The sequence below is a fragment of the Balaenoptera borealis genome, assembly GCF_965194805.1.
Source record: "Balaenoptera borealis genome assembly, chromosome: 8".
NCBI classification, from domain to species: domain Eukaryota; kingdom Metazoa; phylum Chordata; class Mammalia; order Artiodactyla; family Balaenopteridae; genus Balaenoptera; species Balaenoptera borealis.
The window spans coordinates 107,504,855-107,523,575 of NC_138865.1; the positions used below are offsets into that span (position 1 = coordinate 107,504,855).

The 18,721-nt window shown below is 41.8% G+C and overlaps 1 protein-coding gene and 1 long non-coding RNA gene across 6 annotated transcripts in view; both read right to left on the reverse strand.

Moving 5' to 3' along the window:
* The window catches only part of LOC309633452, a 589,090-nt gene that overhangs the window by 433,329 nt on the left and 137,040 nt on the right, over positions 1-18,721 (reverse strand). The gene's annotated exons all lie outside the window — the stretch shown is intronic.
* BRINP1 (BMP/retinoic acid inducible neural specific 1) overlaps positions 1-18,721 on the reverse strand; it is a 504,031-nt gene that overhangs the window by 57,578 nt on the left and 427,732 nt on the right. For all 5 annotated transcript variants that reach the window (XM_082402242.1, XM_082402245.1, XM_082402243.1 and 2 more), the window contains 2 exons: positions 8,955-9,145; positions 63-232 (listed from right to left, as the gene is read on the reverse strand). In XM_082402242.1, coding sequence (XP_082258368.1) covers positions 63-232; positions 8,955-9,145 — 361 coding nt within the window. The remainder of the gene's footprint in view (positions 1-62; positions 233-8,954; positions 9,146-18,721) is intronic.

An 18,721-nucleotide genomic window follows, 5' to 3' on the forward strand; every position in this document is an offset into this window, starting at 1 on the left:
CTACCTTTGTGCAGTGCTGTTGTCTTAAGAGCCTGCCACCCGAAGCCACCCTCAAGCTGTACCTTGATTGCTCCAGTTGATATCTGGATCTCATGGAGCCTCCTCATGGTGCCATCACGGTCGACAAAGTAGGACGATGCCAGCTGGTGCAGAGCTTCAACACTTTGAGTGGCATTCCCTGACTTCCTGTCCAGGCGACTTTTGTCCATGTACATGGTCAAGGCCTCCTCCCCTGCACGGAAAAGGAAAGAAGCTCAGGCAGCCCGTTGAGCTTTGGGATGGGTAGAAAGCCTTCATGGCTTGGATGCTGAAAATAGCTTCAGACCTCTCATTAATTTTGCCCAAATTTCCTTCTGCCTCTGAAAATCAAGAGCACAATGAAAGCAAGACAGTCCAGAGGTGTCTGTAAGCACCAAGCTCCATCAGGACGAAGATCATGAAAAGACTCTTAGTCATCAAGTCCAGCTCTTACTAATCCACTTCATAGTTCTCACCAGCATCATCTCGTAACACAACTCACTTCCTCTCTTCAAGGCTCAGCCTTTTCTGTAAAATGATGGACTTGCCATAGATGGTCCCTTCCCATTCCTTTCTTCTCCTCCTCTGTTTCCTCATCATCATCCAATTCCCCCTATTCCTCCTCTCATTTCTCCCCTCTCTTCTTCCCTCATTCCTTCCTCCTTTCCTTTCTCTCTTTCTCCTTCTGCTACCCCTTCCCAGACAGATGGATGTACGGATGAATGGATAGATAAATAGAGATATAGAGAAAGAGGGAGAGAGAGAGAGAGATACGACATAGTTTAAACACAGATACAGACAGATAGATAGGAAAAACTAAACTGTCAGCCCTGTGAAGTCAGACACTGTCTATATAAGCCACTGCTGTATCCCTTGTACAAAGCCCAATGCTTGGCATATAGTAGATAGTAAATAGTTAATCCATCAATTTTTTTCATTCATTCAATAAACATTTCTTAAGTTACATCTTGGGGAGAGAGGAGATGACATGAAAGTTAGGCATAGGGTGGAAGAGACAGACAGAGAGAGAGAGAGAAATAGAAAACCTTATATAATTTACCATGAAGTTTTCCTTAGAGATACATGCATAGATTACTAACAGTACTAACTAATGGTGCATTTTATTTTGGATAACAAGATGTTTCACCAGAACTTCATAAAGGAAGCTCCAGATATGCCACCTAAATAGATCTGATCATTGTACCTCTGGTTTCACTCTCAACTAACTGTGAACTTAGGGACATTTCTTAACCTCTCTGATTCTCAGTTTATTCGTGAACAAAATTAGGAGAAGAATAGCACCTACTGCATAGAATAATTAAGAAGAATAAATTAATTAACACACGTAAAGTCCTTATATCAGTGTCTGTTGGAGCAATCAAAAGTCATCTGGAGTAGTAGTAGAAAGCAGTCTCTAGAACTAGACTGCCTGGACTTGAACTAGCTATGGGAACAAGTTACCTGCACTCTTTATACCAGGGCTCCCCAACCCCGGTCTGCGGTCTGCGGCCTGTTAGGCACCAGGCCGCACAGCAGGAGGCGAGTGGCCGCGACCTCCCCGTCGCTCCCCGTCGCTCCCCGTCGCTCCCCGTCGCTCCCGTCGCTCCCCGTCGCTCCCACTGCTCCCATCGCTCCCATCGCTCCCATCGCTCCCCATCGCTCGCGTTACCGCCTGAACCATCATCCCCCCGCCCCCATCCGTGGAAAAACTGTCTTCAACGAAACCAGTCCCTGGTGCCAAAAAGGCTGGGAATGCTGCTCTACACTGCAGTTTCTTCATGTGTGAAATTGGGAGTACTAACTGTACTTACCTCCTAGGGTTGTCATAGGATTGAATCCGTTAATGACATAAAGCACCTGAGCCCTGCCTGGCACATAGTAAGCCCTGAGGAAGGGTTAACCACCATTATTCGATTACCACAAAATATCAATCATATGAGACTTATCCTTACTTCTAGTCAACCCAGTACAACAGGATAGTCAAAGAACAAACATTGCCGATACTTTGAGTACAAAAGCCTGATATCTAAGATAACTGAAATTTCTTTAGAATGCTGATGATTTTTGAGTTGAATGGAAAAAACAATTTACTTTCGAAAGAACAGTGGTTATCCTAGGACGTGGGCAAAGTCCTGATCCCTAGGCTAATTCCTCTGCCTCGGACCCCTCCATGACTGCTTCTAGAAAGTGGTTTCATTGTCATTCAGAGTTCTCCACGTACAGCCTCCAGCCTGTCTTTTCAGCCCTGTCTCCCTCCCTGTGTTCCAGCCAAACCATTCCTTCTGCCTCCATGGTTTATTCTTGCCAATTCCTCTCAGGCTTTCCTCAGACTCTTTTTTATTCTGCTTGGAATACCATTCTGTCCCTCCCCTAAATGGTTGACTATTGAAACCCTATCCAGCATTTTGGGACCAATTCAAACATCACCTCCTCTTACTGCCCTGTGTCCTTGACCTGGCATCTCCTATACACTCTTCAGAGCCTGCTCGGCTGGCCATCACCTTACTGGCGAGGTTTCCCCAGCTACACCCTCCCCCCGAGAGAGCTGTCATCACCTCCCTCTACCACGCTCTAGTGTGTCCATTACGTTTAGCTCAGCATGCAGGCACTGGGTATTCTGTGTGTTCTGAGCACTTTGGCAGGCACTGGGTGACAAATGAATAAGACAGTGTCCCCATTCTTAGAGTCACCCAGTGACTACATGCATGCTGTCCAGTACAGGAACCACTGGCCAAGTGTGGCTACTGAGCATGTGCAATGCAGCTGGTCCAAACTGAGATGCACTGCACCTGTAAGTTACACAGCAGAGTTCCAAGATCTGGAAAATGTAAAAGAACAAAGTAAAATATCTCATTAATTAATAAATGCTGGAGAGGGTTTGGAGAAAATGGAACCCTCCTACATTGTTGCTGGCAATGTAAACTGATGTAGCCACTACGGAAAACAGAATGGTGGGTCCTTAAAAAACTAAAAATAGAGTTGCCATATGATCCAGCAATCCCACTCCTGGGCATATATCCAGAGCAATCTCTAATTCGAAAAGATCCATACACCCCAATATTCATAGCAGCACTATTCACAACAGCCAAGACATGGAAACAACTCAAACACCCATCAACAGATGTTTGGTTTAAGAAGATGTGGTATAAGATCTTCTTAAACCAAACATAAAACCAAGCCATAAAAAAGAATGAAATAGTGCCATTTGCAGCAACACTGATGGACCTAGAGATTATCATACTAAGTGAAGTAAGTCAGACAGAGAAAGACAAATATTATATGATATCACTTATATGTGGATTCTAAAAAATAATACAAATGAATCTATATACAAAACAGACTCACAGATAGAAAACAAACTGATGGTTACCAAAGGGAAGGCGGGGGAGGGATAAATTAGGAGTATGGGATTAACAGATACAAATTACTGTATGTAAAATAGATAAGCAATAAGGATTTACTGTATAACACAGGGAACAATATTCAATATCTTTTAATAACCTATTGAATATAATGGAAAAGAATCTGAAAAAAATGTATATATAACTGAATCACTTTGCTGTACAAAACTAACAGAATATTGTAAATCAACTATACTTTAATTAAAAATAAAAACAGAACTGTAATGGAAAAAAGAAATTAAAATATCATTAATAGCTTATTCGCTACATGTTGAAATGATAATATTTTGGATATATTATGTTAGATAAAATATATTGTTAAATTGATTCTCCTCTTTTTCTTTTCACTCTTAAAAATGTGGTTGAAGGGCTTCCCTGATGGCGCAGTGGTTGAGAATCTGCCTGCCAATGCAGGGGACACGGGTTCGAGCCCTGGTCTGGGAAGATCCCACATGCCACGGAGCAACTGGGCCCGTGAGCCACAATTACTGAGCCTGCGCGTCTGGAGCCTGTGCTCCGCAACAAGAGAGGCCGCGATGGTGAGAGGCCCGCGCACCGCGATGAAGAGTGGCCCCCACTCGCCGCAGCTAGAGAAAGCCCTCGCACAGAAACGAAGACTCAACACAGTCATAAATAAATAAATAAATAAATAAAAGAACGTGAATTTCTTAAAAAAAAAAAAATGTGGTTGAAGAAAATTTTAAATGGCATATGTGACTCACATTTGTGGCTCACATTATATTTCTATTGGACAACACGGGTCTAGGGAGACAGAGACATAAAGGGATCATTTCCATACACACACCAGATGAACAGTGAAGTAGAGGGATGCATGGAGTGGCATGCAGCCTGCAAGAGGGTGCCTGCCTCCCTGTGGATAATGTGGGACCCAAGACACTGATGATCTGGTCTCTCCAGCTGCATCCCGTGCCGCTCTCTAGCTGTGCTCTATCCTGCACAAATGTGCCCTATTTTCTTTCATGGTTGGGACTCTGCTTTTCTGTTTTTCTCCTGGCTAACTTCTACTCATCCCTCAGGTGTCACTTAAGACACCTCCTCTGGGTAGCCTTCCCTGAATCCCCCACTGTTTACTTAAACTAAAGTAAGAACTCTAACCACCTGCTCCCACGATCTCTTTTATTTCTCCAATATGTTACCTGTCACATTTCCTGGTGATTTCTTGTTTAATAGCCTCTCTCTTTTACTAGAGGAGAAGCACTGTGAAGTCAGTGAGTATGTAGGAGTCTTTTGTCATTTCACTGTCTTTGCCTAGCACAATATGGGCATATATTATGTGCTTAACAAATGATCAGGGTATGTGTGGGTAAATGGATAAATGTGGAAGTGGTCCAACTCTACGGTGCTTGTTGATTGACTGAAATCTTCCAGTAAGAAGATTCATCATTTTCAAAATTAATCTCTGGGTTCCACATGCCTAGACTCAAGTTGAGTTCAGAATAAAAAACTCATATTTGCACCTTCCCATGAAGTCTTCGCCAGTTATGCAGGAGGACACGATTGTCCATCCTTTGGACTCTGCAGCAACCTGAATAGATTTGGCTTAAAAACGACTTTATATACAATTAGACATTGAGTTCCAGGTGTGGTGAGTGGTGGCCTGGGGCAGGAAGGACTCTGATTCTTCTTTATAACGTTCCCAATGCTTTTCCCAGGTCAGACAAAGAGCAAATATTCAGTTATCATTTGATGGATAGATGGATGGATGGATGGGGAGATAGATGATTAAATGAATAGGTGAATAGATAGGCGGGTGGAGAGGTAAATGATTAAATAAGTGAATATATGCTAGAAGTTAGAGCCAGGAAGCAGAGGATATAAATATTACAAGTGTCAGCTCAGGCTCGCCAAGGGGCCTGTGAAAGAGAAGGTGAAACAGCCCAGTTCCCTCCGGACTGAGAACTGGCAGAAGCAAACCTTAGATCAAGAGGGGTTAATGGGCTTCTTGCTGCATTATTAAGACTTAATTTCTTGTTTATTAAGAGAACATTCTGTTTAGAGTCGCTTTCCCATTTGGGCATTCCTGCAAATTGCCTCTTTACCCCTTTCCTCAATCTTTCTGTCTCTGGGGGCTTTGTCTCACTCTCTGTAGCACTTCTTTCAGAGGGGAACAAAGTGGGACACATATGAAATGGGGGATGCGGGGGCGAGTCAATCATCTTATCTTTTGAGTCACCTGGGGACACTGTTCCCATAAGAAGGAAGGGGATGTCTGGATTTCAGGCCTCTGGGGCATCCCTCATCCTTTCCTTCTGAGCCCCTGTGACTTTATTCTTAGCCTTCCTCTTAGCCAAGGGGAGCTCTCCCAAAATACAGGGTGGGGAATGAGTATACACACAAACATACATTTACACAAGCACAAAAACATGAGTGTTCACACATCAACAGACATTCATGCAATATACATACATTCACATACATGTGCAAACTTACATATACGCATATGTGTACATTGTACCCATATACATGGGTGTAAGATGTATGCGTGTGTGCACTGCATATGTATGTATATCTGCATATAGATTAACTTTCACGCAAGCATAGGCAGGCGTCTGTGCACATCCATCTGTGCAGGGAGACATGCGTTCCCATGCATGTGTGCAAGCTTAGTTGTATATATCACACAGACACCCACCTCCAAGGTGTTTCCTTTAATCCAAAATATGATCTTCAGAGGGACTAAGGGAAATTGCTATCCCTGTATTTATGTGTGTCATTCCAGACCCCAATTTTTTCCCTTTACCACCATCCATAAAAAAATCACTCATACCAATTATTTTGAGTTTAACAGATTTCACCCCAAGAGTGAGGATCCCATGGAAATGTCTTAGATGTCAGCCCTCCTGCCAGCTCCACTTCCTCCTTCTCACTCCGCTTCCTTCCTCTTCCCTAAACACATTTACTTGTCCTCTATGTGACAGTTTAAGAATCATCTTTTGTTGTTTGAGCACGCCCTCAGGAACTCACCTGACACCTCAAATAGCTTATCAAAGCATTTCCTCTAAGTGAATATGGTGTTCTCCTTAGGAAAAAATACAGTGAATACAATTCTCTGCACCTCCTTATATTTAGATGGAAGAACTGATAGCCAGACAGGAAAGTGAATTTCTCAATGTCTTCCATTCATCTAGTGAGTGGTAGGAATGGGTTTTAATCCCAAGTCCCCCAATTTTTTAGTCTCACTAAATGATAACAATAACAATAGTTATAATAAAAACAATAATAATAATAATAGCTAGAACAACAATAGCAATGATTTGTTAGGTGCCAAACACTGCACTAAGCACTTTCAATGCATCATTTTATTTAATCTTCACAATATGCATTAAGTATTAGTATTATCTCTATTCATAAAAGAGGAAACCAAGGCTGAAAGTATTGAGTAACCTGCCAAGGTGACCCAAAACTGGTGAGAAACAGGCAATCAAACTCCAGAGCCTGCCTCTGCCTGCCCTACAACCTTCCGCCTCCATTCTCTCCCATTGCATGGGAAGGCTCTTAAGAAATACTTTTCCACAAATGAGTGAATGAAGTGATGATGTAAGAAGGACCTCACACAGTTGCTGGGTTGCTGCCACACTGTGTCCATCAACAGTAAATCCCCCACCATCAATCACCCATGTTGAGGATTCAGGGAACATTTAGGGCTTGCTGTCCAATTCCGGAACTCAGTCCAAAGCTTTGCATATTTTAAAATATTGTGCTGTAAAAACAGGAGAGGACCAAGGCTCTGTGAATAATTCACCACCTCGCCTCAGAGAAATTAAAAATATATTTCACTGCAAAAGAAAAGTCTGTTATTTGGGACTTCCGGGGACTTGGACAGAACACAGTTCCTAATGGAAGCACTGCATTGATCTCAATAATTGTTTTTTTCAAGTGAAATGGGAGATGGGGGAAATTTAAAGAAAAGGGTACAGGTTAATGCCACACTCAGTGTAGAAGTGATTTCATTTTCACTTTACAATAGAGTAGAATTTATACTACATGATTTAACACTCAAATGTTAAAGAATACATGCTGGCTGGTTGGTTGTTGGATTGGGTGGGTTGGCAGGTGAGTGAGTTGGTTAAAGAGATGACAGATGTTGGGTCAAAAAAATAATGCAGGCTTTGTGGACAGAAAACCCTAAGTTAAAAACTTATTTTTGTCACTTATTAGCTATACCTCTTTTAAGTCTCAGCTTCCTTATCTATAAAATGGAGATAATATAACTTAACTTGCCATTTTTTTTACTATTTGAAATGCATCCTCTTTATTTATTTATTTATTTATGGCTGTGTTGGGTCTTCGTTTCTGTGCGAGGGCTTTCTCTAGTTGTGGCAAGCGGGGGCCACTCTTCATCGCAGTGCGCGGGCCTATCACTATCGTGGCCTCTCTTGTTGCGGAGCACAGTAACTTGCCATTTTTGAGGACTAAAGACTATGTACAATGCCTGCTATGAGCAAATACTCAAGAAAGTGTAATAGGAGTAGCTAAGTAGTGGATACGAATGAATGAATGAATTTGCCCAACCAATTTCTCCATCCAAATTCTCCACATCATTGGTCTTCCTTGAAATGCATACCTAGAAAGCTCCACCACCCTCCTCTACCCAGCCAACTCCTACTGAGCTAAACTGCCACTTCCTCCAGGAAGTTTATACTGACTGCTCCAGCTTGTAGCACTCACCCTCCTCTAAAAAAGATCACTTGTTATAAGCATGCCTCAGTCTACCCACCTGCCTTTGTCAGTACAACAATCTTGTTCAGCTGACATGGGCCTTATCTAAATGCATAACTTTGCAGCTCTCTGAAGCAGGTGGCATGGTGCTCCACCACCAAACGGGCTTTCTCAAAATTCAGTGGACTTAGTCATTGTGGCAGAAAACTGATGGCCAAAGGATTGTAGCTCATTATATAAAATGATGCATGTGGGCAAGGTCCATAGCATCTAAGTGCACTAGTCTCTACCATTTCCCATTTTCTTTGCATTTCTTTCCTTCCTTTTATCCTCGCCTCTTATCTTCACTCCCTTAAAGATGAACTGGACATGATGGGGAGGGATGGGTAAAGCTGAGCTGGGTGGAGCAATTAGTCTGCTTTCCTACTAATCTACTCCAAACCCATATAAGATACAAATGATATCCCATTTGTAAAAAGATAACCTCAAGTTATCAATCCCTAAAGCAGACTTCAATAAACAAAGGCACTTCTCTAAACGTCATCTGAAGTTATTTCCCCAGATTAGACTGCATTCCAAAGGAACTAATATAATAATACGATTAAACATTCCCAACGAATTGAGCTAATTCCAAGGTGAAGCCATATTTCCACAAAAGTTAGTAAACTCTCAAGTTAGACTGTCCCAGAGAACGGAATCAACCAAGACAATGTGGCTTATCTGGCAACATATACTTTTGAGTGACATACGATGGCGGAGACGTTAAGATGGCTTTGATCCTAGGCCATCCCACCGTCCTCTCCATCTCGGACTCAAAGTCATGACAGGGCTATGGCCCAGTGGCTGTTGACCTACCTCCCAAGGTAGCGGAGATGAGGAGGTGGGTGCCGTACTTTTTGATGATGGTATCGATGAACTGCTGAGTGGTGGGTCTCCTGCCAAGCAGGCGGATGCTCCTTTGAAACTCCGGCATGAGGGGCACTGGATGACGGACCAGGTCTCTCCTCTCAATGGCTGTGTTCCTCACCTTCCAACGGGCAAACTCCCTGGGCAGGAGAGATGAGTGAGACTTTCCACTTACCACCTCTACCCCAAGCCAAAGTCCACCCAACCATCCCATCCAGGCATCTATCCTTAGGTGAGACAGTGCCCACAACTATTTTTCATATTTGCGAACTGATACTTAGATCTGGAGCCCTCAGTTTAGATCTAAGTTTTGGGTACTGTTCTCATCACTGGGATACTGCAGTGAACCAGACAGATGCAGTCATGTTCTCATGATGCTTACAGATCATCAGAGATACAAAAATCATTGTCATCTAGTTGCTTATTCATCCCCCTCACTAGACTGTGAATGAAACCAGAGAGATGGGATCTTCTTAGGTACACGGTACATGTTACATGGTGGGAGACACAAGTATGCTAGCTGGATGAATAAATAAGCAAAAGAATAAAAGGAAGGAAGGCTGTGTACCAATGGACAAGACGTAAGGCACAATGCAACTTGAAACCTGTTCTAAGACAATTCCACAACCCAATAATTAGTCCAGAACTCAGTTTCACTCCAAATTTTCACATGCATTCACTGAGCAAATACTGTTTGGAAGAAATTAAGCTTTGTTCTGATCATGTAAGGGAATTTACACTCTTCCCTTCACTAATGACAGAGAAAATCAAGACAGAAGAACATTGAACTTGGGAGTCTAAACTCAGGGTCTCGCTCTGCCTCTTGTAAACTACGTGGTGTGATCTTGGGCAGAGGATGTCACTTCTCTGGATCTACATTTCCTTATTTATAAAATCCAATTAATATTATCTATTTCCTATTGCTGGTGCCCGGATTACATGAAACATAGGGTGTGAAAACACCATTGGAAAATGCCAGGCACTAATCCAATGTGAGAGTTTTATAACTTTTATTTCCTCACACATTCACAGATATATAAATCATTAAAGGTTCATGTGTAATGAATGAGGAGAATGCAAACCAAATACAAGTAGACATTTAAAGGGCCTTGGTTCAGGTTGTTTTTGCTTTAATAATGACCTCTGCTCCTACCAAAGATGGAGCTCCCCCTGAAACAACCAGCTCTCCAACCTGTCTGAGTTACAAGCTCCAGGTCCCTTGAGAAAAACAGACTAGCCAAGAGGACTGTAAGGTCAGCCCAGATAAATGATGGGAACGAGAGTTTAATGAAAAGGTCTCTCACTCCTGCCACAGATGAGAGAGATGAATAAAGGAAGGGGCACAGAGCAACAAGAAGCAGAACAGGGTGGGGATCAGGCTGGAATATGTCTCGGTAATTCAGTGGTGGAGTCTGACCCCTGATGCAGAGAAAACTGTGTCTGAAGAAAAAGCTTTCAAATTGGAATGCATTTCCAAGCCTCAGAGCTTATAGTCTGTGGCTGCTTAAGAAATCTCTGTCCATAATTCATAACATAGTTTGAATTCTAAATAAAATCTCAGTACTCTGCACATCTTAGATATGTATTAAGTCAATCAACTGCACTCAGTGAACCTTGCAGGGCACCTACTAAATGCAGAATATCATGTGTACAGGAGGGGAGTGGACACATCCCAGTCTCAGAAGCTCACAGTCTGGCAGGAAAGGCAAGACATGTCCAGCTTATTGTAAACCAAAGACGACAGGATGCAGAAGAAGGAACACAGACTTCTGAGGTCTCTAGGGGAAGCTTCAGCGAGGTCATATCTTAACTATAGTTTTGAAGTTCACATGTGATTTAAAGAAACAGAAATGTTGTTTAACATTTAAACAAAACCCAACAATCCACATGGATGAAAGGGCAGGAGCAGAGTGAGTGAGAGGGGGATATATAACACATTATGGGAAGAGCTGAACAGGAGGGAAAGTGTGTGAAAGGGGACAAAATGGAGCAAGTGGGGTGACCAGACATGAGGAGACAGTGGGGAATGTGAGAGCCAGCTGAGGGGAATCTTATAGGTGAGGTAGCTGGTGACACAACTCCCCAAGATTACTGCTCCCTGAGGTTCACACCCTGTGTAATCTCCTCCCCTTTAGTACGGGCTGGACAGGACCCAGTGATTTGCTTCTAATGGACAGAATTTGGAGGTGATAGCATGTTAGTTTTGTGATTAGGTTACAAAATAGTTTTGTGATTAGTTTACTTCTTACTCAGCCATAAAAAAGAATGAAATAATGCCACTTGCAGCAACATGGATGGACCTAGAGATTATCATATTAAGCGAAGTAAGTCAGAAAGAAAAAGACAAATACCAGATGATATCACTTATATATGGAATCTAAACTACGGCACAAAAGAATATATCTATGAAACAGAAACAGACTCACAGACATAGAGAACAGGCTTGTGGTTGCCAAGAAGGGGGTGTGGGGGAGGGAGGGACTGGGAGTTTGGGATGAGCAGATGCAAACTAGTATGTATAGGATGGATAAACAGCAAGGTCCTACTGTAGAGCACAGGGAACTATTGATATATTCAATATCCTGTGATAAACCATAATGGAAAAGAATATCTATATCTATAACTGAGTCACTTTGCTGTACAGCAGAAATTAACACAACATTGTAAATCAACTATACTTCAATAAAATTTAAAAAAACAACAACCCATAACCCCAAAATATGGCAACTTCCATTTTGCCCCTCCCCTCCATCTCTCTCTCTGTCTCTCTTTGTCTTTGTCTTGCTCTTGCTGCCATGCTGAGAGATGCACTGTTGAGAGATCTATACCGGGAGGAGCTGAGGGAAGCCTCTGGCCAATAGCTTCTGAGGAACTGAGACCACACAAGGGACTGAGTTCTAACAGTAACTATGTGCATGAGCTGGGAAGCAGACCCTTCCCAGTGGAACCTTCAAATGACAATAGCATGGCAAGAGCAAAGGCACCCCACTGAGCCACAGCCAGATTCCCTACCCACAGAAATTTTGAGATAATACATAGTGTTATATTAAGCTACTAACTTGTGGGGTAATTTGTTACTCAGCATTAGATGACCAATAAAAGGCAATGAGAATCATTAGATACTTCTGAGGAAAGAGTGTTTCCTCATCAGCTTATCCCTGAAATTTACAAAGCTATGTACGTGTAGTTATGAAAAAAAAAATATATGTATATATGCATAGACACATACACATATTTCAGCATAATAGACATATAGTTCTATACTATTATGTTATAAATTATAGTTATGTTATATACAGGGATATATATAGAGAGGTAGATATATACATATAGAAATATATAACATTTATTTATAGCTTACAACCTTGGGTTACTGTTTTTTTCATGTGAATATGTCTACATTCCTCAAAACTGACATGCATTACACTCAGAGAGGTTAAGTAACATGTCAAAAGTCACACAGCTCATTAGTGGTAGAACTGGGAGTAGAGAACTTGTATCCTGACTCTTAAATCACATTTTTAATGTAGATATTGAAAAGTAAACTATAAAAACCATAGTAAAACCAGTACTGACACAAAGGAACAATACCACCTCCACCATCAAATTATAAGCCCATGACTTAATTCCTTTTTCTTTCTTTCTTTTTTTTGTTTTTTTAAACAGCCTCCACATTCTTTCTGATGTTCACTAGCTATACACCCAGGGCCTGCCATCTGTGTTGCTTCCTTGAAAAAACTAAGGAGGAAGCCAGTGCTGGGTTCCCGGTTCCTGCCTCACAGGCTGGATGCAAGGCCTAAGTAAGGGGATGCATGTGACCCACTGAGCACAGTGCTGGGCACTTGGGAAAAGCTCAGTAACTGAGGGATGTTATTATGAAGTGCTGACTCTGCCAGGCACTGCCTGTTCAGCACCACAGACAGCTCCCGACCCTAAGGAATTTCCATCTTACCGAATGGTGTGCTATTTGCAACAGTCATCTTAGTCACAGAGGAATCAGACAGGAGGATCCCTGACCTAGTCTGGAGGAGCAGCTGGGGTGGGAGCGGGGACGTCAAAAAATTCTTCTGTACAAGTTGAATCTTGACGAGAGCATAGCATTTGGCCAGACAAAGATAGGGGAAGGATATTTCAGGAAGAATGAGCTCCACGTGCAAACATGGAGAAAAATAAGAAAGAATAAGACAGTTGGAGAGAAAGGGATGTGTGTGTGTGTGCAGTATTCATGTGTATTGAGTGCATGTGATATATAAATGATAAGAGGTAAAGATAGAGAGGTTGTCAGGGACCACACGATGAAGGGTCTTGTGTGTTGAACTGTGTTATTAGATTTCTATCTATAAACTCTGTTCTTAATGGCCAACAGTCCAGACTAAAAATGTTCTAAAAATGAGTCTATGTGACTCTGTGACGATCACGAGAATGTTGGAGCTAATACTGTAATAGCCACAAGATTCTACAATTTTATTCTCTTCAGTAAAAAGTCTTCACAGCACCTAGATCTATTCAGAAGTAGATTTAAACAACATTAGAACTAAAACAGTTCATTTATGCTTTCAAAATTTGAATGCTTATTATTTTTCCAGATCTGAGTATACAGCAATAAACAAACTAGATAAAAGTCTTGCTATCAAGGAGCTTACATTCTCATGAGAGTGGACAGATAATAAAAGGACAAATGTGTAACGTGTCAGAAGGAGAGAAGTGCTATGAAGATAAATAAAGCAGAGGAAGGAGGTAGGGATGCCCTGGGGTGGGGTGAGGGCGTAGTTCTATATAGGTGGTCAGAAAACGCCTTCCTAATTTGATGACATTTAAGGAGACTTGAAGGAAATAAGGAAGAGACCATGCAGCCACCTGGTGGAAGAGTAATCTAGGAAGAAGGAACAGCAGGTGCAAATGTCCTGAGGTAAGAATATGTTTGCCAGGTTTGGGGAAGATCAAGGAGGCAGGATGAGATAAGTAGATGAGTAGAAGAGATGTTATGAAAGGAAGGGCAAAAAGAAAAAAAAATAACATCAAAACATGGGATGGAGTTGGCACCAATCTCAAAAGGCCATTCTAGATTTGGTAAAGACTTTTTATTTTTAAATTCTAAGTAATATGGAAAGTCAAAAGAAGGTTTTGAGTAATGACACCATCTGATTTATGTTCTAAAAGAGGAGTAGGCAATCTTTTTCTGTAAAGGGCCAGATAATATTTTAAGCTTTGCAGCCATAAGGTACCTGTTACAGCTACTCAACTCTGTCCTTGTAGTGTGAGTAGCCACAGACAATAAATGAATGAGTGTGGCTGTGTTCCAATAAAACTTTGTTTATAAAAGCAGGTTTCAGGCCTGATTTGGCCCATGGTGAGTATGACTCCTGTTCTAAAAGCATCACTATGACTCCTTTCATAGAAGTCATCCAATCCAACCCACTCTGTTCATAGATGGCAAAACTGAATTTCAAAGACATTAACTTATTTTCCCAAGATCGCACAGCAAAATGATTGGCAGGGCTGAAATCAGAGCCTAGGGCTTTTGACTCCAAGTTCAGTGCCCTTTCCACTGCAACATGCCACCTTAAAAAAATAGTAAAAGAAAATAAAAGAGAGAAAAAGCCTGCTTTTCACGTTGTCTAACTGCTCTGCTGACCCAGGAACAATTTTATGTAAGTTCTCAGTGAATTGAGCACAACATAAAATATATCTTTCCTTCTGAGCCCACAGAACAAGCAAATTCCCCTTGGAGGAGAAGGCAGAACTCACAATGGCATAGGATATGTTTATGCCCAATTAAGCATCCCAGCAGGGCGGGCAAACCAATTAGACTGAGATTAAAAAAGGATCCTGGATGGAAGGCATGGGGTGGCTGCAGCAAGGCCCATCCCACTAGGCGAGCGGAGGGTGGGAGGGTGGGTGAAGACAGAGGCAGAGGATGGATGGAGACTGGATCCAGGGTCACAGGATTTAGGATGAGGGTACAGAGAAAACCACAAGCCCAAGGCTCTCATTTCAGAGCATTGCTTTTATAGTAATACTCTCTCGTCCCCTTTGCTAACCCTCTGTTTCCTAGACACACACACACACTCAATGACACATTGAGAATGAGGTTGCACTGAAGAAGAAAAGATTGTGAGACAGGTAGGAGAACTGGCTCTGTGCCCTTGTGAAGGTGTGTGTTTACTCTCCTGGGAAATAAGCTGATAGTATTAGATGATCTTCAGCTTTGTATCTCTCAGCCAGGGCCCCGGAGATAGAAATCTTGGGTTAAAACCTGACCCTGCCATCAATTAGCTGTGAAATCATGATGAGTTTGCTTATACTCCAAAAAAATGTAGATGTAATCTAGGGGAAGCATATCTACCTTAGAGGGTTTAGGTTTATATTAAATCATGGAGCACGGTATCTAGAACATAAAAACCCTGAATAAAGGTAGTGTTAAATTTATTATCAATATTACCATTGTCGTCATGGTCATAGGAGGGGATCCAATGGGAAGGTGGGGAATAGTGGATGATGGATGGTGGGTAGAAGACAAGAGGAAACAATCCTGCTCTTTTTAAAGCTATCAGTAGGTAGAACTTTTGTGGAGGGATTTGATTTCTGATTCCCATGAAGTATGATAAAAGTACTGACTGCCTTTAAGAAATGGACTGACAGTTTATAAACTTCCTCCTACTCTATCTCCTCATATATGTGATGAAGACTAAAAACATGCATCTCCCAGATTGTTCTGAGAGTTAAATGAAATAATGGTTAGAAAACCTCTTTGTAAACTGCAACAGGGTATGGACAATTGTAAGCTGTTGTTGATATTTATTATTATTATTTAATATTATCTCTATATTTAATATATTTATTATTATCATTATATCTATATATTAATATATATTAATAATATATATTATTTAATATTATGATGATGATGATATTTAATATTATTATTATTATTTGCATAGGGCACAGTTATAATGATATTCCTTAAAATGTTCGCTTTTGTTTCGTCATGTGTAAAACAGGGGATCACAATTTCTACTTCTCAGGGTTATGAGGAGAACATCTCCAGTAGTGTTGGGTCCTTAGTAAGTGCTGGATAAATGTGAGTTTCCTCCATTGTTTTCTAGATAATCAAAGTTACTAATTACCTCTAAGGAAGTGAAGGGTTGCTTTACTCTTCTTTATGAAACAAGTTTTGCAGCTTTTTTTTTTTTTAATTGAATCTGATTGCATAGCAGAACCAACTGGAGGTGGTTTTCAAAAACACACCTATTGTATAGACTTCAAAAAATAGAACAATGGAAAAATAAAGGGAGGAAAACAAAATGAATTTGGAGTTAAAATTAGCATGCAAAAGCAATCCTGTAAAGTCCTGAACACTTGACAGAAGTGGACAACAAATGTCTCTGAGCTTCCTTGCAGCCAAAGGAAAAAGGGAATCACAGACCAAAGAGCCACACAATCAAGAAGAAAACAGAGCAGCTGTTGTTCAAAGTTGTTGGAGATACAGAGTTCCTGGATGCTACGATAAGATACAAACATCTCCTACGGTTTCTCATAAAGAGAGGATGTAGTTGATGCCGGTGGGGAATGTCCTCACCGACAATGTTTGATTGGCTCAATGTAGCCTAATGCATATGATGAAGCACCACTTGGTAATGCAACTCCATGAGAGACAAACATTACTGTTTAAACAGGAAGCACTATAGTGATCTGACTTAATCCAAGGATACATTTTAGAATATTTTATAGACATCGTATCCTCAATAAATGTTTGCCGAAAGCATAACTGATTAAGGTTACAGGATGTTTGCATTTGTTTATTCCTGGGTGGCTTATTCCGTTGGTTGCATTTATTTGGAAGTGAAATAAAAATAAGCCTCTGAATGTCTGGGGCTGGGGGCTGAGGAGGATCTGGGACCACTTCCATTATTGTTAGCAGAAAATTATCCCCATAGATGAACAAGGGAAATCATAGAGGAGGGGACTGAGGAGGTGAAGTCATTGAGCTGAGAGAGAGAGAGAGAGAGAGAGAGAGAGAGAGAGAGAGAGAGAGAGAGAGCATTTCTCTTGCCTGCTGTTCCCAGCCTCTCCCCACGTGTTCCCCAGCCAGCTCAGGGAAAGGTGAACCCAAGGGCACATGTGAAGTGGAAATGATGCATCTTAACAAGTACGGTGTCCTCAGCAAATCCCCTGCCTGTCTCCATGCCTCAGAACATAAGTGAGAAAGCAGCTGAGGAGTCCCAGCATCCAAGTGGTTCTCCAGGGTAATTTAGCTCTAGAAGGGTAAGGAGGGGAAAAGCAGAAAACAAATAAACGAACAAACAACCAAAAAGAGCTGTCTCTGAAAATGTGATTATGAATAGTGCTGTTTTAATTACAAGTAAAGACACTGACTTAACTATAGAGAAAATAATCTTTGCTTACAATTTGTATATAAGTCTTTCTATTTTCCAAAGTGTGTTCATTTAAGTAATGGCCTTTTTTTTTTTTTTTTTTTCTACTAACCCTAGTAGCAGTTCTGAAGGCTCCTATGGGAATAAAGTTCAGAGAAATGGGGGCAACTAATCCAGGGTAAGCATCCTGGAACTGGGCTACATGCTTCTCGTTGAGTGGAAACTTGAAAGGGAAACATAGAAACACAACAAGCACACTTGAATGGCCCAGCTTTGATAGAAATGGACCATCTCCAGAAAAGCAAGTGGGATTCTTCGTGGAGCACTGTTACTGAGGACAGGGACCACCATGGGGGTTATGGGAATTCATCATGGGGAAAGCAGCTTAGAATGTTCTTGCTTTATTTTACTCGGAGCAGACAGAGTTCCCTTAGATACCCTCAGTCACCTGAGCTACCTCGCTGCCATACAGAATCCAAATCATCAGAATGAGGATGAAAGGGGTTTTGGAACAACCATCCAAGGACGCTGCTGTCATTTCACAAATGAGGAAATTGAGACTCAGAGAGAGAAATGGACTTGCCCAAGGCCTCAGAACCTTTGATGGCAAGAGGGACTAAAATCTGGGTTCCTGATCTCAGGTTCAGTGTCCTCTATCCTGATCTGCTGTCCCATCCCATTATCTCAACACTGTGGGGTCTGTACTGCACTTCGTCCTTTACAAATCTCTGTCATCATATACATTATCCTCTCGATAACCTGGAAGTGGGGGGCATTTCCATCCCCATCACAAGTGGGGGAAACTGAGGTCCAGGTCAGTGAAGACCGCATGACAAATCCATGTCAGAGCTGGGACAGAAACTCAGCTTCCATGATTCTCTGCCTGGGCTCTTCCCTGCTTCTTCCTGCCCCCTCATCCTCTGCCCACTCTGGCGTCACCAGGCCAGTGGAGGGCAGGTGTTAACTGTCCCAACCTGCCTTGTCGGGAGCACCCGCGACGCTCTGCAGAAAAACGAAATATGGCGTATTGAGAAAAAGCAAATGATCCACTGAGTACCTGAAAAAGCGGCACAAAACAGGTCCTTTCCTGACATTGTGGCAGTGTGGGAGGAGCTCAGAGTTTACAGCCAGAAAGGCCTGGCTTTGAATCCCAGCATAAAGCCACTCATTAGCTGAGTGATCCTTTGCAGATTGCTCAGCCTCTCTGAGCTTTCTTTATCAGTACAATAGGAATCCTAGTACTTACCTTGCAGGGTTACTGGAAGGATTAAGCATAATGAATGCAATTAATCTGGCAGTAGTAGCTACTCAATAAATGTGAGTTATTTATCCTTTGTCAAG